The sequence below is a fragment of the Chlamydotis macqueenii genome, chromosome 1 (assembly GCF_036417535.1).
Source record: "Chlamydotis macqueenii isolate bChlMac1 chromosome 1, bChlMac1.mat, whole genome shotgun sequence".
NCBI lineage: Eukaryota > Metazoa > Chordata > Aves > Otidiformes > Otididae > Chlamydotis > Chlamydotis macqueenii.
Window position 1 is genome coordinate 100,428,449 of NC_141556.1, and position 20,697 is coordinate 100,449,145.

The 20,697-nt window shown below is 41.1% G+C and overlaps 1 protein-coding gene across 2 annotated transcripts in view; it reads left to right on the top strand.

The window, feature by feature from the left end:
• The first annotated feature begins 1,546 nt into the window (after positions 1–1,546).
• The window catches only part of EPHA6 (EPH receptor A6), a 535,028-nt gene continuing 515,877 nt past the window's right edge, over positions 1,547–20,697 (top strand). For both annotated transcript variants that reach the window (XM_086763129.1, XM_086763139.1), the window contains exon 1: positions 1,547–1,661. In XM_086763129.1, the coding sequence (XP_086619255.1) occupies positions 1,547–1,661 (115 nt within the window). The remainder of the gene's footprint in view (positions 1,662–20,697) is intronic.

The window sequence follows — 20,697 nt, forward strand, 5'->3', positions numbered from 1 at the left end:
TTTTTTTTTCCTTGTCCTCCTCCGTGTGGATTCAGTCACCTGATTTTAGGAACTCATATTTGAGAAATATGGATATGATTCTCTCCCAATGTGTGGACGCACCACACCCCCACCCGCTCGGGGTAACTTTAAGAAGCGGGGCCCAGCCGGCAGCCACCGCCTTTCGCACCGGTCACTGACTCCTGCGGGACGCCCACGCCGCTACCTGCGGGTGGAGACCGGGACTCGGGCCCACGCCGCCAAGGCAGGGCGCAGCCCCCGCCCCCTCTGCGCCTTTAAACGCCAGCGAATCCCCGCCGCCGCAGCGGCCCTTCCCGAGCGGCACCCACCGCTCGGCCCGGGCGCTTTTTTTTTCCCTTCCCTTCCGTTGTCAACGAACCCCCTCTAGCGCTGAACCGGCCGCACTTGACCCGCGGGCTGCCGGCAGCGGCAAGGCGAGGGGGCGCTTCTCCTCGCCTGCCTCACGCACCGCCCCGCACCTCCGCGTTCCCCTCAGGAGGGCGGTTAAGGAGGGGCCGCCGCCGCCGCCACTCCAACGGCTCTCCCTCCCCCGCCCCCCCACCCACCCACCCACCCACCCACCCCCCTCCGCCCCGCTCCCGCTTCCCGGGCCGCCCGCTTGCTGGCGGGGCGCGTGTGCCGGAGCGCCCCCGGCGCGGGGCCGCGCGGGCCTCCCGGCGGACCCGGCACCTGCTGGGCTGGGCGCAGCGGGGCGGCCCCCGCGGCCGCGCCGGAGGGGGGAGATCGGGCGGCGGGGAAGCGGCGGCACCGGGGAAAAAAAGAAAAAAAAAAAACCCCAACAAAAACCAAAACCAACAATCCACCAAAGCCGGCGGCCGGCCGCTCGGCACGCAAATCGGGAGGGAGCGGCGAACATCACAGCGGAGCCGCCCGGTTTCTGATTGCTCCGCGGCAGAGGGGGAGAGACACAGACTGAGAGGGGGCAGCGGCACAGCCGGGGACCGCGGCGGAGGGGCCGGGGGTGCCGCTGCCGCCGCCCCGCAAGTTTCCTCGATGCCTTCGGGAGCTTGAGGAGGCGCCCGGCCCTCCTTCTCTTCCCGCCTCGGGAGCTCGGCGCCGGGGGCGAGACCTTCCGCCGTGGAAAACTGAAGCCCCTCGGCGCTGCCGCCGGCCGGGGATGCGGGGGGCCGTGCGGCGCGGACGCGGGAGGAGGCTGCTCCCGCGGCGGAGACTGCTGAAGCTGCGGAGGACCCTTCTGCGGGGCTGAAGGTGTCAGCGGCCGGAGCCGGCGGAGGGAGCGGGGCGCGACCCCGCCGCCGCCTCGAAGTTGCCGGCGCGCTCCCAGCGCCGCCGCCCCTCGCGGCAGAGCGGCAACGGCGGGGGTCCCGGCGCCCCCGCCCACCCTCGCCCTCCCGGCCACCGCCGTGCCCCGGGACGCCGCTGGTGGATGCGCCCGCCCCGGCCCGCGCAGGCAACGCATCCCGCCGGGCCGCGCCGGACCCCGCCGGGGCGGCGGGCGGGGGAGCCGCGGCGGCGTTCCCCGCTGGCCTGAAGGAGGACGCGGGGCGTTCGGCGGGTACCAGCCATGGGGTGTTGCGAGGTGAGGGGATTGCTCTGGAGAGTCGGCCTCTTCCTCCCCCTGCTGACAGCGCGCCCCGCCGCCGCTGCCGCCGCCGCCGGTCACGTCGCCAGCAATCACGGTAAGGGCGGCCGCGGGGGTGCGGTGCGGGCTCCCTCCAACTTTCCGGCGGCCGCGGGGCACGAGGGGCCGGCGGGAAGGGGGCCCCTCACCTGCGCCCGGCAGCGCCGGCGCCTCCCGGCCTGGGGGAAGCGGGGTGGGGGGGCGTTGGGGCGCTCGGGATTCCGGGTGCGGTGCTCCCGCCGGCCGCTGAGTGGGCAGAGAGAGTGCGGGGCCGGACCGCGCCCGGCGGTCACCCTCTCCTGCCGCCTGTGCCCGCAACCTGGCCAAAGTTGGGTGCGTGTCGAGAGCGAAACGGGGTGGGGGGCTCTGCTGCCTGCCTCCCTCCTGGGGCCGCGTCCCCGGGAGGGGCGAGGTGCCGTCCCCCGCCGAGTGGCCCCGCGGGCGGCGAGATAGCGGGGGAGATCCAGGGGCGCCCGCGGGCGCTCACGGTCACCCGTGGCCTCGGGGTCTGTGACAGGGCTGCCCGACAGCCGGTGACCGAAAGTTACCTCCCGGTGAGACGGGGCGGTAGCATCTTTTTATCCGAAATGCGGTTTTTAAGGTTTTACTTGACTCCTGCCAAACGCAGAGCACCTTCAGAATGGGTTTGAGAGAGCTCACCACCCCGCGTTAAGAGAAATCGCTGCTTGTCCGCGAACTGTTCAAAGGTGCCTGACTGTCCTCAACGCCGAATTTTTACGTGCTACGGTCTGATTGTCCGAAAAAAAAAAAAAAATCCCATTTAAAGTGTTTGTCACAGGTGCATGCTCATCAGGTCTTACCGAAGACAGTAGTTTAATTCTTTAGGTTGTAATGCGTGCGTTTGAGAAAAAAATGCTTCTGGATTAGGAAGGGAATAATCTCATTTAGAAAAATAAAAATAAAAATGCATAGCACATCCAGAGGATATCTAATTTTGTTAGGAAGAACTGAAAAAAACCCCATAACTGATTGTGAAACATCGTGTTATACATTATTGAACATCTGGATAGAAGCAGAGCATTTCCGTAACTGTTTGCTTAATGCACGTCTGTCTACTTAAGTTGTCGAGGACGTAGGATGTATCTATTCCTATATTAGTAGTCTTCCCTACTTTTGGTATTATTTTTGTATGATTTAGCTTTCGTGTTATGGGATTTGTGTGTGACCCAAGTGAAAATATGGGAACTGGTAGCTCTAAATGTTGCTTTTGACAGAAATTATTTTACCTACTGTAATTGAAAGGAAGGGCGAAAACGGCCATGTGGAATGTAATGATCAGGGAAAATAAACTGGTTTTAGTCATGGGCTACTATCAAATATATAGTTCATATACTTTTGCACTTCTGTTTTACAATCCATTTTCAGTGTTCATTGTAGCCATATGGGTAACAGTAAGAAGAGAGAATAAAATATCTAGAAAATAGGAAAATATGGTAGTACGGCCACAAATACCCTGAGCAACCAGGGTCAGTTATGGCAGGGACATTCCAAGTTTGGTATTATTCCTTTATCTCTTCTACACTAAACATAATGAACAATTTCAGTTTGTAGTTGTATAACATACAGTCATATCAGTGCTCTTGTTAGGTTTTGCGCTTACTCATGTCTTAGAAGACATCAGATTTTCACAGTAGCACAACAGTTTTCCTTTTTTCACTCTCGTTAGTGACCTAGAACTCTCATGCTGATGTCTGCTACATTACTGCAAGGCCTAACAAGGCACATGAATGTCGCTTAAAAAAATCCATTTGCGTGTGTTATAGAATAACCAAGACACAGTATACGCATCAAAGGTAAAGAATATTTATTAAGTAATGCAGGTTAGATTAGGTTTCTAAACTAGTATTTTATATTCCTGGGGTTGAACTAGTAATATTTAAATAGCGTTTTTAAAAGCAGATGAAAAATGAGGGAATTAGTTACCAAAACAGTTTAGCCCAGAGAAGAGTCTGTCAAGGATGAAGTGGTTTTTTGATGTTGACGTAACTTTTCCCCGCAAGTTCAGGTATTGAGGTACTGGCTGCATGGAGTACTGATGAATTGCCTAACTTCTTGAATAACTTCTCTTTCTGAGCAACCTCTTATCTTTGGTCCTGTCATTGTGCCATAGAAGTCAAATAATAAGTGTAACTCAACAAAACATATGTGAACTGAAAATTTACTGAATTAATACAGGTGCTTCAGAACGCACACCCCATCTGATTAACAAAATGCTAGCAAGAGAGTCTACTTTTAATGGTGACCTTCTCTAAATGCAAGAATTGGATGAAAGAAAATTAGTACAATAAACAAGTTACCCATTGTGTAAACACTTACATGTGCAAGATTGAAATGCTAATTACTAATGTTTGGAATCCCAGCTGTGAAGAATTTTTTAAAATCCTGTGCAGTTAACAGAAAAAAAAAAATTCTCTTGAATTTTCATAAGGTGATATTTTCAGAATGTACATCTTGGAAACATGTTTGCAGTAATTATTGTTGAGTTTTCACTAGTGATTATAATAATTATAACTTAGCTTGGCTCTACTGTCAGCTATATTTGATCTTCTATTTTGCACTTACAAACATACCAGCATTAATACTAAATTGCAAAGGAATGTTTTGTTTGGGTTTCTTGATTGTTTGGAGGAAAAAAGGTGGAAGAGGAATAAGTTTATTAATTTGACTCTGTAAACTCGGCCTTTCCACTTCATTCTTAGTTGTTTATTTCCTGTTATTCAAGAGGGATTTTCAGAGAATTAATATGCTCCAGTCTTATAAATCATTGCTATTACTATGTTGGGATTAATCTTTTTGCTTGTTTTCCTCAAACAGAAAGACATATTTTTTTATATAGTTCCAAGACTCTTGGTTGTCATTCTTCACCCAGTAAATCAATGTGTGGTGTCTTAACAAACAATAATATTGACAGGGAAGTGAACTTACTCATCTTAATGGAGTGGTAAGTTCCAAAACAAATTATCAACATGTCAAAGGCTGTTTTTTACTGCTAAGGAAAACCCTGTAGGTAGGCAAGGCCATGGAGCTGCATAGGAACAATGTACCACTGTGGTCTGAAACAGAACTACTTGAAACATAAGCCTCAGTTTATGGTGTAGGGTGAGTGCTTGCATGTTCGTCTAAATTTTCATTAGTTGTTCATGACATCTAGTTATGAACAAGTTGCATTATTATGCAAAATTTCAGCCTCTGTTGTAGGTTTGTTGTTTGGTTGCCAGAACATGATGAATTGGGCAATTACTCTCAAACCTAAAAATACAGGTAATAGCCTCTGAGCTGTGAAGTCTGTGTGCAAAACATGTATGAGCTTTTAAGATAAAGGCAACAGTTTGACAGTGTCCTGTGCTAAGCATGCATGCATGCATGTATGTTACCACATATACGTAAACTGGAAAGAATTTTTGTACCCTTGCTTCTTTCAAACTGCATCTGCCGTTGTGTGTCACCAGGCGATTAATTTCTGAAGTAAACTATAGAGCTTGCAGAGTTTTTAATGTGTCGTGTCTATCAGTGAACTGTAAAAGGAAGTTGTAGCTTTTTCAGTTACCAGGTATTGATACATCTTGTCAGGTTATGCAAGGTTGGTCTTTTTATGCTTCCTTCTAAAAGGCACCTACTTCATTTTCTTCCTTTTACCAAAAAAAAAAAAAAAAAAGAGGTAACAAATAATGTCAAGTGTCAGTTCAGAAATTTGTATAGCCTTTATTTTCACAATGATTATACTTGATGTAAATTGGGTAGCTTGAAGTAGGTAATAAAGATTTTTGATTCTGGTATTAAAATCTCAGATGGATTGCTAATGACCTTGAGTTATTCAAAGAAGTTGGTTTATTTTTATTAACATATTTATGCAGTCCATCACAGAGAAGCACTCTTTCCGAATTCAGCAGTTAGAATTTTCCTGTAGCAATAAGGAGACCAAGGACTAGGTGTCTGTAGAGACCGAACTTCTCTCTGAATGAGACTGATGTTTTACTGCTAGAGGATGTCTCTTACTTTGAGGACTTAAGGTTCTGTGAAGAAGGCTGTGCTGTTGCTTATATGGATCTGGTAGATCCTGGTGGATTCTGCTGTTCAGTTGTCCAGCAATTTTTTTTTTGTGAGTGTTTACATCATTATGGAAAAATGAGAAAATTAAATAAACAAAACCATTGCAGTAGAAGTGTGTCATTCCCTTTCAAGTGTGCAGATAAAGTAATGAACAAAATAATATTTTATTTTCAAGCAATTAAGAAATTTAAAAAAATATTTTTACCTATGTGTCCCTCATCCATATAGACTTGAACGCTAATGAAAACTTTGGAACCTCTGCAGTTGTAGATATGCATGAAATGATTTGTTATCCAAAAGCATCGATTTGTGTGCCATAACTATGAGATTAACAGATTTGCGATTAATGCTTCATGATGTATTCCTGGTGTTGTCTTTGGCAGTACTGAGTGCTGTTTGGATAGTCTGTTAATTTGTTTTGGACAAATGAGTGTGGAAATATTAAAAATTAAAAAATGTATAGCTTAAGCAGATAGAGTTCAAAACCAAGTCAGTACAGTAGTTTTCATGTAATTTGAGAGCGTGACAACACCACAGAGGAATAAAAGGGTTTCCAAAAGCATACAGCTTGGCCTTGTTGAGAAAAGGAGGCAAGTCAAAATGTAAGCTAAATGTTATGAGGAAGTATGGGAGAACAAACTGAAGAGAATAGTTGACAGTTAGTGAGCAGTGGGGTTTTTTTTCTTCTCATGATTTATTCAGAGATCACTGGTTTTGGTTTCAGCCAGCATCTTGCCTGCATCAGGATACAAGCCAGCATAGCTCCTAGAAACCAGACTGACATTAGTGCAGGGTGCATGACTATACTGCATCTACCTGCTCTTCTGAGGTGCTTTCCAGAGCGTCTGCTGGTGGCAGCTCTCAAACTGGCCTTCAGAATTGGATCAGCTGTACCTTGGGTTTCATCCAGAATGACCATTCTTATCCTCCTGTGAATTTAACAGTTAATTTTTGGCCAGACAACATGGCTTTTGGCAAGTCAAATAGTTTACAAATAAAAGAAGGAAAAAGCATGCAGGAAATTATTTTTTTTTCTTTTGGAAGTCTTCTTTGTGTTTCCAGGTACATATTTTTAGATCTAATTACTTTGATATGAGCTCTACTTGAGACTTTGTTTAGGGTATCTGATGTTAGACTTTTCATTTGAGAATTCTGGAAAAGTCTAAAAGTTCAGTGAATTGTTTGTCACTAAGATATAGAGTAAGTTAATATCCAGTTTGTTGGCTGATTTTTTTTTAAATGAAAAGCCTAACATGTTTAAGATCTCTTTTAACTAATTAGCAGTATTTAGAAACTGATACACATCTGCAGTGTGAGAAGCATTTTACTGTTCTTGTATCCAAATATAGCATAGCTATGTTAGGATATACTCTTATTCCAGCTTTGTGTAAGATGGAGTGTTTCCATTAGAATCACTGGATTTTTCTAACTTGACGTTGACACAAAGAAGCGGCTGGCTTTTTGTTTGTTATGCCCCTTAACTTGCTGAACTCTGTGACAGAGAGATAGAATGATAAATAGCACAGAAATAGACAAGTAGGGAAATAAATTATTTGTCCAAAATCTATCCTGACCTCTGGAAACCATGTTATCATACAGGAGAGGTCAACAAAAAACTATCTATTGTGAGCAATACATCTTCAGAAGTTGATATGCTTTCTAACATTATGATAAGGTGTTAGAACTGATAATTACTACTGAAAAGAAGATTTCTCTTGCATGATAAAAACATGAAATTGTTTGTAGGATTTTTTTCTAGTCTGTACAAATCAACTTACTCAACTTTGTGAGAAAATTATTCCCCAGCCCTTTCTCTTATGTTTCTTTTGAATTGTTGAGTGCCACTTCCGTATAATTTTTGGTTTTGTGAAATTTCTGTCTTGACAACCTGTTTAAAATTCATTATTTTTCTAGTAATGTTTGTTTTGTCTCACTTGCAATAGGTTTTTATGACCTGTTAAAAACTTAGAGAGAGAGATATCTATATTTATTATTTATTTTTAGGGCTTTTAAAATGCATTTGTAAACGCTTTGGTCCATTTCTGTACTTATTCCTCAATCATCGCTCTGTCTTCTGTTGTAATGATGCCAGAATATTTCCAGACCACACAAAATCCTGTAAAATTAACAGTGAAATTATCTTTGACTGGTTCATTTCTCTTGTAATCCCCTTAGTTAGACTTCCAGTCTAGCATTTATTCCAGCAATACTTATACTAATTCCAAGGATGCTTTCATTATCAATCTTGAAACACCATTTTCTTTTTTGTGTAGGTGGGCTATGGATCATTCCCACACCTAAGAACAAGTCTATTCAAAATGGGTAGGCATTAAAGAGAAGTCACTTCAATTATTCCAGCATTGATTTGTAATATACATACTAATTTTAATGTATTACAGGACATAGCTTAGAGACCAATCTTGACTTTAAATCAACTATATGTTTTATATAGGTATCTGAAGCTTGCTAATCCATTGTATTAAAAAACAACCCAAAACTGTCCCAACAAAACTGAAAACAAAAACCCCTGAAGTTTTTCCTAGTCAGTACAAAGATTTTGCTGATTTAATTGTCTCACCCACAACATAATACTTCTGTATGTTAGCACTTCTGTCACTTATTGTCTTGGATTTCTGCATTTGGACTAAATTCTGTCATCCTGTAAAAAAAACCATAAAGATGGTGAATATCTTGATGATTGTGGTAACTTAATAATTAGAGATTTATTAATTTTAATCAAAGAAGATATTTTTATGATACTTTAAATACTTTTATAGATAATAAAAAAGCACCACCCAAACAATGCATGGGTAGGTTTTTTTTCCCGGTTCGTGATGCTGTGTGAGTAGTTTTCTGCTCTTTAAGCAATTATTTTACATTATGTCATAGTATGCCTCAACCTGTAAGCCAGCAGATACTGTTGCTTTGTTTTATGAATCTATTCACATTTTAAACACATAGAGCCATAATATTAATTATGTGTATTTAAAGAAAGTAGGAGTATTTTAATCTTTAAACTAAGACTGGGTTAAAAAAGTGCTGTAATATTCTTGATTGACATTTCTTTTGACAGTCCAGTAGGATCAGTTTTTTAACATTCAAAAACATTTATTTAATGTGGAAATTATATCTAGATTGAAAATAAAATCTCCTTTCTGTAGAATAATCTGGTTATTTTAAATGTATTTTGTCTCTAAATATAAAAAGGTGAAATTTGCGTTTAACAGGAGTTCTGAAATCTTGATTCAAAACCTCAGAAACATTTCATTATTGAAAAAATTATGATATAACTCAACATAGAATAAACTGTATGAGCGTCAGGCATAGGCTTGAAACAAGATGAATCAAAATAAAGAACTGTAGATTTTAATCTTTTTCCTGTTCTCTGAAGGTCTGTAAGGAATAGGATATTATAAAATCTGTTTTCAAGCTTTTATCCCTGACTCCTTCCACATAGACTTCTCTGCCAAACCCCACACCTTGTTCCAAAGTTCTGTGTTCCTGTTATTTATCTCTGTGCAAAGGAGACAAATGGAAATTTTGAGAAAAGATTAAATCCTGATTTTGTTTGTCTTACCCACGAGAGAAGGCCACACTGTGTTCACTTGGTGACCAGCTTCGTGACCCTTCACATTTCCTTAACTGTGGTGTTAATGTTGCTTGAAATACTCTTCTGGAAAACATGGGGGTTGAGGGGGGCTGGTGCCACAGAGAAGCCCACGCACACTCTCCAGGATGCTCTGTAGGGGAAGATGTGTTACCAGGGCTGGCCTCTGTCCACAGATTTCTTTTCCTTGCATGGAAAAGGTCTTTTTTTTCTTCTCTCCTTTCACCTGCTTTGCCTTTTCCCCTCTTCTACTGTCTCCTGTGTTGTATGTGTTCATACTTTAAGATTCTACCTGAAATCTGTAGGAAGAAACAAGAATTTAGAGGTGTAATGCTCTTTATTTAATTGAAGTTCTTGGTTTGTATTTAGGTAGATTTGTAAGAAGCTGATAGAGTTTTTCCCTCTTAAGAGATGTGGTTTTATTTGTTCTAAGTTGAATGAATTCCAGACAGTCTTTGAAGATGTCTACTGTTTGCTGACAGGTTCTCCAAAAAGAGTAATGCCAGATTAATGAGGGCTAAGTGCACAGTAGCTGCTCTTAGGTCAGTGCAGCTCTGTTGGAGAGCATAGGCAATACTTAGCTGAGAAGCACTAACATGAGGATAGCAATACAGAGTGAACATTTTAATATACAGATATGTTAACTGCATTTGTGATACAGCATTCCTTCATGCCAACAGGTTTTTTAAATTGTACAGGTTTTAGCTTAGTATAAAATCAGTGCTGTGTCACTTTTATGCAAAAAGAAAGGTGGGCAGCAGGCACCATCTGTGACAAACCACTGTGAAGGTACACACAGAATGAGTACATAGTAAAAGGTGTATTTACTGGGAGCTCTACTGTCTCAATCCATTTAATGGCTTCTGCTCCTAGAACAAAAGGGGAAAAGTCACATAATAGCAAACAGTATCACTGATGCATGTAATGAGTGATTTGTCTTGGCTGAGGACCCTTGGTTGGAGTGCACTTGGTGCTGTAATTTGTATTCTCTGGCTGCTGGTTGCTTCTTAGCTTAAAATAAAGGAATAAGAGAATGAATTAGAAAGCATTCTGTAAAATAACACACCAGCATTTTAATCTTGGTGAAAGTTATTATCTCTCTGAAATTTCCCAGGTCAGTTTTCCCAGGGGGTTCAAGCTGCTGGAATAAAATCAAATTCTATAGGAAAGATTCTGCTAAAATTTAGAATTAAATTGTTCAAATATGTTTGGATTTATTAAAAAAAAAAGTATGAAAGGAGACCTACCCATTTTTTTTCTGTAGTGTTTCCATTTTTTGTGGCTGGAAATTGGTTGCATGAAAAGCATTTGAATGATGGACTTACATTTCAAAATGTGGTTTGAATCCAGCACTTTCTGCTAAACAAAGTGGGACCATCTAAAATCACATAGTCCTTCATACTCTGTTGCATCTGGCTGCTGAAGATCTTTAAAGGGGGAAGTAAGGGAAATGTAAAACCTTTGTCTCTGTTAGATTGCTTTTGTTTGTATTACTGAAGTTGCTAAACGTATACATGCCAGAATGATACAGCAGGAACACCCACTCAGAAGGTTATGTTAGATTTAATAATTCAGTTTAGTGGACTTTATTTCTTACAGCAACATTTAATTTAGGTAAGTATGAACACTGTTAGTATTTAGGAATGAAGAAATGTTATGAGAGGTGTGGCACACGTGAGCTTCTCAGCCAAACTCACATTCAGACTGCCATCAGATGTGATGGAAACCCAAACTCTATTGCTGCTGAGACAACAGAAGGAATATTTACTCTGTGATTTTGGCATATGATAAAAAAATCAGTAAATTATAGATTTCCAGATCAAGAATTTCATAAAGAATTAGCTTAATTTGCTTAAGAACTATAGAGAAACATCTCATGTTAAGGGCCTTTTTAAAATGATGTATATTGGAAGTTAGAAAGCTGTGTTGTATTCAAAGAAAGAGGAATGATTGTGTACACTGCACAAGGAAAAAAAAGTTCTGCTAGAGAGAGGTGTTGTGTAAAAATTGCTTCTGAAAAAATCTAGAATTGTAAAAGTCAACCAGGAAATCAGATGGTATTCTGTGTCATGGTAATGGTTCCTCTTGATGCAGATGAATATGATGATGTTATCATATACTCCATTTTTTTCTATAGGCTATCTAAAAGGCATCTCACCTAGTGTAGAGAAATGAATGCTACTGGTTGGAAGCAGTCTAACATTTCTTGTTGTTTAGTACATGGCTCTGTACAAACATTAGGCTGCACGCAGGGTTATTTTTTCAGTGTTGAATCTCTTCAAAACTATTATTTTTCACAGTATTATTTTGAGCAAGCATTCTATGTCTTTATAGCCGCTGAACAAAGGAGAAGAGTTAAAGGCCAAAGCTTTTAGCTTGAGTGACCAGTTTATGACACCCACTGCATATTCCAAAGAATTAATTTTTTATATGCTCTGAAGTAGTGGCTTAAGTAGATATAACACTTTGGTTTTCAGTGTAGTCCTCAGCTAAATTCATTGTTACTTTTTTCTTCCTGTACATAACTAAGTTGTTCTCTGCTAGGAACATTTTGTTCCTATTTTAAAAATCCGTGATATATCGTAACTCAGTTTGTCAAAATGTTGGATGCAAATAAGGTGGATTTGTAGCACACAGGTTAAAGATCTGAAATTTCCTTCCCATTTTGTGTACCTGGTCTCTTAGCAGCCGTCCTGAAGTCAAGGCCTCAATCCCACAGCAGAAGCCTTGGCCAAGAGGCTCATGGAGCTGTTTGACTCCCACAGTCCTGGGAACCGGCTATCTTTGATGTAGACTGTGGGCCATAGTGACTCAGTTCTGGCTTTTTTTTTAACTTTTAAGTGTGGGACTTGCTAATCCCACTAGTGTAAAAAATGTAGCTAATATGATTTTTTCTTTCCTACTGCAATTTTTGTATTTTAAAAAGTTAATTTTTTCTCTCCCTTTTCAAGTATAATTCACTTAGGATGATGGTTTATTTAGATTGACAGTATAATCCTCTGCTAAGTGACCTGAATTACTTAAGGCAAGAGAGATGCCATCTTCCACGGCATAAGCATTAGACAGTAATGAAGGCATACATCTTGCCAGTAGATTATGTTAAGCAGCAAAGGAATTTGGAAACTTGCAAGTAAAAGAAGCTAATTTTCAAGTAATGCACTAGGGTTGTCCTCTCTACGTTGCATAAGAGCTCTGGTGCTTTTTATCACTTCAGTTGTACTTTCCTTTCCTCTTTTTACCTTTTTTGAGCTTATTCTTCCACTAGATGGCTTCTGTCTATTTTACTGTATTTAATTTGGGTTGTTTGTCTTCCTTGTCTTTGAACTCTGTCTGAGATCTGAATGAGATGAGAGAATACAGATGAAAGCTTTCTGTACTTGTTGACTTGGAAGCCAGAAGACACAATGAAAAGACCACCTTTTGCAGCCTCACAGTCTTAGTATGGAGTATGGTTAGTTGCTGTGTGGCAACAGTATCAGCACAGTCTTATTGATACATGGAGTCTGTTAAGGATGGAATGAATGCACTAAAAATTCCAAATAGCCAAAATTTTCAATTGCCATAGTGAACATGTTCAGCTTGGGTAAATGTGAACATATAGCAAAGGACATCAGTGAATGTCTATCAAGATGCTTCAAGTCACAGAAGAGTGAGTTCCGTACGTAAAGATGAAAAATATATTTTCCCTTGTTTCGCTCGTTTGAGCAGTTTTATTTGAATTTTTTTTTTTTTAGAAGTCCACTTCAAACATTGGGTTTGACATAGAGTATTTTAGGTTGTAAAATGTTGAAAAGGCAAAAAATTAAGTTGTAAGATGAGAGAGTTGAGTAACACGAGCCATAACTGTAGTTAGAATGGCAGTCACGCTTATAGCTAGTTTCCCATTTTGTTCCTTTCCTATGGTGCACCTGTTGTTGCCACAGTACATCAAAAGTTCCAGTAATGTTTAGTCTGTTCACTTTACTAATAATAATTTTCTTTAGTAATTTTGTAACAAGTAGTTCCAGTTTTAAGTAATGTCCGGAAGCCCTAGCATTACTGGGTTTCCATCATATTAGAGCAAATTAGGAAATTATTTTTAATAGCTGTAGTCTGATAGATATATTTTATACCTGAGAGGTATGCCTCAAGAAATAAAAGCTGATTGAAATTGGTGCCACAGATGGATATTTCAAAAACAAAAAAAGAAAATCAATAATAGATTAGGCTTGATTAGATGTTGACATTTAGAACTGCACATAGATAATGTTAAAATTTACTGACAACAGTCAGTCTTCTTCCTAATTTGCATTTGTACCTCCATTCTTAGTTCGAGTGGATCACGGTACATATGTTGTAAAGGTTAATGAACAAATTACCATATAGCTCATCTGATTGTTCAGGCTTTAGCCTGGAGGGATGAATGTTTTATAATCTTTTTTGTCTTATGGAGAACGTAATATGTTTAATTTTTTTTTTTTTGTTATATGGAATTCTGAGTTGCTTGAATGTTTAGATGAGTCCAAAATAATTCATAAACTGATTTTTGTCCTACCTTCCTCCATATACTTGTTTTACTCTGCTGCAACTTAAGCATAGTTGTACCTGACTTGCGTTCTTTCTAAGGGAGAAGAGAGTGAGGATCGTAGTCTTTATTTACTTCTTTTCCATTTAATAAATATATCAAACAGTGATTCTAATATAAAGTATTGTTTTGTCTTGCTGTATAGTTTTTGTCAACAATATCTGTCTGTTTATTCCTGTTTCATTTTACTTCCTTGTTCTGGTTTTGTTAGTGAGGGGGGGCCTAAGGCGGTAGCTTCTGTAGGAAACTGCTAGAAGTCGCTCCCCTTTGTTCAGTGGACTCGGCCGGGCCTAGGGCGGACCAAGGCTAAGCCAATTGGTAGCAGAATGTCCCATGATAACACCTCTGCAATAACGTATTTAAGAAGGGGAAAACAAAAAAAAAAGGAGAGATGTGAAGCAGCTGAGCGGGGGGCATCAAGGGGGAGGCGTGAGCCTTGTGGGCCTTGCAGGCCTCACCCTCTGGCCTCCCACCGGGCAGCCAACTGGGCCCAACTCGGCCCGGCCTGGCTGCAAGAAGTGGAGAGGAGATGAGAAGTGAATAAGATGTATAAAGGATCCTGAGAGGCGTCTGCCAGCCTGTTGTGAGGAACGGCTGCAGACGCCAAGGTCAGTTCAGAAGGAGGGAGAGGAGTAACGCGGCTCCTGGCCAAGATTCCTCTGCAGCTCGTGGTGAAGACCATGGTGGAGCAGGTTGTCCCCCTGCAGCTCATGGAGGTCCACAGAGGGGCAGAGATCCACCTGCAGCCCGTGGAGAACCCCACGCAGGAGCAGGTGAATGCCTGAAGGAGGCTGTGGCCCATGGAGGGCCCACTGGGACAGCTGTTCTGGAGGGACTGCACCCCATGGAAGAGATGACCCACGCCGGAGCAGTTTCACGAAGGACTGTGGCCCGTGGGAGGGACCCCACGCTGGAGCAGGGGAAGAATGTGAGGACTTCTTCCCCCAACGATGACACAGCAGCGTAAAACAACGCGTGATGAACTGAGCACAACCCCCATTCCCTTTTTCCCCCCTGTGCCGCTCGGGAGGGGAGGTAGAAGAGATAATGTTAAGCCCGGGAAGAGGGAGGGGTGGGGAGAGGTTATCTTGTTCCCTGTCTCATTCTCCTGCTAGTTTTAGAAATAAATGAATAGTTTTCCCCAAGTCAAGTCTGTTTTGCCCGTAATGGTAACTTTAAGGATTTCTCCCCGTCCTTATCTCAAACCTTGAGCCTTTTTTCTTATATCATCTCCTCCTATTCTCTCGGAGGGTGGGGGGAGTGAGAGAGAGACTGCGTAGTCTGGTCCTGATCGGGGCTGAACTACGACACTCCTAGTCAGTTTTTAATGCAGAACAGTACTTTTACCTCCCTGAACAGGATTATCAGAGTGATCTTTTCACCCAATTGGCCTTTTCAAAAATTTAAGCCTTTTCCAGTTCATAACTAAAAGTGACTGAATAGTCCCAGGAGGTCTGCCTCTCTGCCTTTCAATTCCAATAAATACCTTTTTCTTTTACAAATAATGGTTTGGAAAATAACTCTGTATTATTATTACTGCTCAAGAACTAAATATTGTTTGGTATCTGTACTTTTTTGTTTTTTTGATTTAAATCTCACTTTTGCAGTTTGAGTGTAGCACTTCTTTGTCAGCAGAGTTCACCCTCAGCAAGCTTGCTGATGACATAAAACTGAGAGGAGTGGCTGATATGCCAGACGGTCGTGCTGCCTTGTGGAGGAACCTTGACAAGCTGGAGAAATGGGCTGACAGGAACTTCATGAAGTTCAACAAACGGAAATGCCAAATCCTTCAGCTGGGGATGAACAACCCCATGCATCAGTATATGCTAGGAACGACTGAGCTTGAAAGCAGCTTGGCAGAAAAGACCTGGATGAGAACACCAAGGCAAATGATATCCTGGACTGCATTAGGCAAAGCATTGCCAGCAGGTTAAGAGAGGTGATCCATCCCCTCTGCTCATCAGTGGTGAGACCATGCCTGGAGTACTGTGTCTACTTTGGGGCTCAGTACAGGAGAGACAGGGACATACTGCAGAGAGTCCAGTGAAGGGCCACAAAGGTGATGAAGGGACTGGAGCATCTGTCCTATGATGAAAGCCTGAGAGAGCTGGAACTGTTTGGCCTTGAGAAGGAGGCTTGAGAGGGATCTTATCAGTGTATATAAATACCTGAAGGGAGGGTGCTCTGAGAGGCCTTTAGACAGAGCCAGGCTCTTTTCAGTGGTGTCCAGTGACAGAGGCAATAGGCACAAAATTAAACATGGGAGGTGCCATCTGAACACTTTTTGGTGTGTGTTTTGAGAAGCACTACCGTGTGGTATTTCTCATCTGCACTGTGGTGCTTTTGGTTTTCAAGAACACTGCACTGTGAGAGTGACTGAGCACTGGCACAGGTTGCCCAGGGAGGTTTTGGAATCTCCCACATTGGAGATACTGAGAAGGTATCTAAACACACTCCTGGGCTACCTGCCCTACGTGGCCTTGGTTGAGCAAGGAGGATTGGACAAGATGACCTCCAGAGGTCACTTCCAACCTCAATCATTCTGTGAATCAGGAGCACGCATCACTAAGCAATCTGAATTTTGCTATGAATGTTTCTGTTTCACTCAGACTTGTCTCTTCCTACCCCCAACCGTATCTATAATGAATTCTAAGCTTTCCATTGCATTTAATTAAATGACCTAGATAGGGAAAGAACATTTATGGAGGAAGGAAGTATGTTGATTAGAAATTGAGAGGGGGTTAAACCTTTTTCTTTGATTTGTAACTTTGTAATGATATTTTTTTTTAAAAAAAAACCCAAATAATGGTATGTTTGTATTTTTTTTCGTCTGTTTTGTTCTCTCCAGCCTTGTGTGTGAACTGGCATAGGTGGAGGTGTGCCATTTTGAATTGATAAATCATTTCAGCATCAAAATCTGCATTGGTGAAAATGGAGCTCTGAATAGTCGATGTTCTCCCAGATATTTCTGCACTGACACATTCTGTAGGATCATTCCAAGGGGAAACAGTACTAGGCACTGTTGAAGTGTGCAAATTTAGGAGAAATAAGCTTGTGTGTCAATGAAAGGCACTGTGACTTTCTTAAAGGGAGATGTAGGAAAGGACAGGTGAACCATTTGGGTATCCAGAAAACCAAGACCAAAGCTAGAGAGAGAAAAATCACAAAATGAATATGCATGCTATGTATTAGTTTTATCGCTGTAAGACAATGCCCCAGAAAAACACAATGGCTTCTAGATCAACTGTGACTGAAGAAGGTAACGCAAGGGACACCATAGAGAATGAGAATTTTATAACGTCCATTTTGGTTATAATGATGCCAAGCCAAGGTTGGTGATAGAAATCAAATGCACATACCAGTAGGTTTTAATAAACCCAAACTTCCAAATGTTGTGAGGTAGAGTCAGAAGTAGAGCTTGAAGCAGACTTCTTTTTATTTATTTTGTCTTGCAAAATGTGGTAGATGGTTTCAAACTTTTTGATCTAGTCAGAGATAAGAAACCAAGGTTCTTGGGTAGTAGCCCACTACAGCTGCTGGGTTTTGAGAAAATCACTAAATGGTAAGTTGAAACTTGGTTGCGTTAATATAGATCCTGGTAATTTTCTATGTTTTCTCTCCTTAGCTGTCAGTATTATTTCCGTGTTATTTGAATAAAAGTGAAATGTGGCCTTTTGAGAAAAAAAAAAAGGTAATTTTGAGAACCTCATTTAGATGTCTGGCCTAAGTATCTTGTTCACTTGTACACATACCTCGGAACAGGAGTTGACAATGTGCTCTCTTGGCAGATAATTTACATTTAGTGGTCTGTACAGCCTCCTTATCAGCTCCGAGTGAGTTTCATAACTACATGTGTCAGTGTTGGTGGAATTAGATTATTTCACTTATGTAATGGACTCACTCTGCAAAGTTGGAAGGTCCCATTAATTAACCTGAAATTCCAGAAGTAGGAACAGATGAAAAAAATCCCCAAGTAGCAAAATTTTTCACAGCAGAAAAATAACATACTCTATGTCCATTTGCAAACAAGGATGGTTCAAGTCAGTCATCTGGAACTGCATTTAGTTATGTAAATGAAATTAAGGATGCATTGTAATTCAAAGGTGCAATGTTTGGTTTATATAAAAGGCATAAAGGGAACGGGTAGAACTGGAGTTACTGCATCACTGGTCTCAGACCTAAGTACCAGACATTTACCAGACCATGCTGATGGTATGCGGTGTGAATGATACTAATATCAAAGTGTCTCAAAACAGTATCAAAGACTGGGAATAGAAGAGAAAGCTGAGCAGAATTGTCTGTTTTGGTTATTGCTGTTAAGCTGAAATTTGTTAGGTTTTTTCCCCTTTCTATTGTAGGAATTTTTATTTTGCCTTTGAAACATAAAAAAATGGTTGAAGTAAATACTGGGTTTGAGTCAAGTGTTCTGATAAGCTGTATAAGGAGAAGACTCTTTGCAGGTGACAGGTTTATGTGTCGTGCTCATATATACTCGGAGTAAGACCAATTGCCACCATCTGAGCAAATCAGAATTCTCTACCTCTCCAGGTCAGATGAGACTGACAAAGCAATTTGTGGTTGGAGATTTTTTCCTTCACTGTAGCATGTAATATACTTGTTAGATTCATAAGGACTCCTATCTTAAAAAAAAGTCCTGCTACTAATGGCTTTTTCGTAATACCCTTCAGTTAAGCATCTGCTTAGTTAAGGGTTGTCTTTTTTATATTGTGTTTAGGAAAGGAAAAAGTTAGTGAGTCAATATTTAAGGTGTGCAAAGAGTGATTGAAGAACTGTTCATTCTTTTGCACTAATGTATTTAAACTTTTAACTGTGATAGTAGATGCTTGACTCTGACCCAAGGGATTCTTTTGTTTCTGATAGCTGATGTTCTTATGTCCAAATAAGATGCAATTACACCGAATTCAGTGAATACTTTCTCCAAATGACCTGATTATTTGAGCTGCCAGATACTAGCTTGGGCTGACTTCACAGTTATTCAGCAAAACAAAAAAAAAATTATTTTGAATATTTGGATTTTGGGGCCCTTACTGCATGGAGCATGTTAGAAGGTTTTTGATCTATTTTAAAGAGAAAACTATGAAAAGAAATTAAGAAATAGTCTTGCTATGAAATGTTTTATGAATAAAATAAGATTCTTTTTGGTGGGCTTCATGGAGGTAGTATTCTTTGAGCAGAAGTAAATCTATTTATGCAGCTGTAAGAAACATAGTATGATTTTCATTGCAGTGAAGTGATACAATTTATAACTACAGCTCCTAAAATAGCAGTGGGCTATCCTTTATTCGGATAATAAGATGGAACAGTAAATTTTTTTTTTATGAGAAAGAGGAGAAGAAAATAACAAGGAAGAGAAGATTAAAAGTCAAGTTTCTCTGACTCTCTCTTACATTAATATTGTAATTTACAAAATTTGGTGTTTAGTTTGGCAGGGAAAAAAAATCATTTGTTCAATAACATGTCTTCTCTAACTGTAAGTGTACAGATTTGTAGACTCCAAGTAGGTTATAATGCTTTTTAAAAGTACATTAATTTTTAAAATATAAAAAATAAACAAATAAACACATTTCTGTGTAGGGTAGGGAAAAAATGCCAGCAACTTGAGTTCACTGATTCCATTTTTTATTGCTCAAAACTGCTACAGTTTGTAAAATTCAGTTTTACAGGCTATTAGTCCGTAATGTGGGTTATGTCCTTTGGAGACTTATGTTAAAGATAAATGCAGTAGTTCAGAAAGATCTATATTGTAGTTCTGTGAAGAGGCTTCAAGAATTATTTAAGTACTTGTTACTCTGTTCCAAAAGGAATTGGGTTAGAGGGGAGAAATTACCATCAGCCTCAAAGGACAAGAAATTGGCAGTTGAAGAATCAGTTTATCATTCAGCAAGTGGCTTAACATCCTTTGAGGTGAGAAAATTATTTTACAGTAACTTTACTCGCATTGAAAGGTTGCTTTTAATTGTTCTTGATATAAAAAATAGTCTTTCCGTTAGTGGTATATGCTAAGACTGTTTACACTGCATCGAGTGGCTGTGCTGACTGTAACTGGAATGCAGGGTTGGGAAGGAGCTCTGTTGCCATGAGCAAATGCCTCTTATGATCCTGTATAAAAAAGTGATCAGCTTTCATCTTAAATCTAGTTAAGTGGTGTTCCCTTATTATCCCCCCCATTGTAAGGTTGTTCTGAACTTCAGTGCTATGAAATTAAAGTGCGTTTATAAGCTGCATTTACTAGTGGTCGGTTCTTATTCATTTATTCTCGTGTGGTTGTTATCCCAAAGCTTAATATCATCTTTCTGTTTTCAGTTTTTATCCAGCCTGCTGTTGTAGGAGGAGTTGTATCTCTTCTTTTGGGTTTTGGCATGCTGTTTTCACCTGTCATTCAAGAGATATCTGATCACAATGACAGTTACAGCTGTCTTTGCCTGTTCTTCATGCTGTTCTAATTCATTCTTTTTTGAACAAAGGTGGCTAGAACCATGCACAGTTTTGCTGGTGAGATTTTTCTGGTACTTTGTGCAACAGTAGTATTTTTATTAGAAATGCCTGACCACCACTTTGTCCTTCATTCCCACGTTGTTTGATTCGTCCTTGGTTGGCTTGGCATCAGCTAATAATGTGCACGTCTATTTGGCTTCCACTTCATAGAAGACATTCTCCTTGGCTCCCTTTGGATTGTCTTATGATATGTATTTAATGTCCTCCCTTCTTTATTATCCCAGATATGAAGAATCATTCCTTCTTTCCCTGTAGCTCCCCATGTAGTTTTCCAGCCTTCGGTTGTGTTGACAATGTCTCCGAATCTTCCCATGAAAAAAAATGTCGTTAGAACAA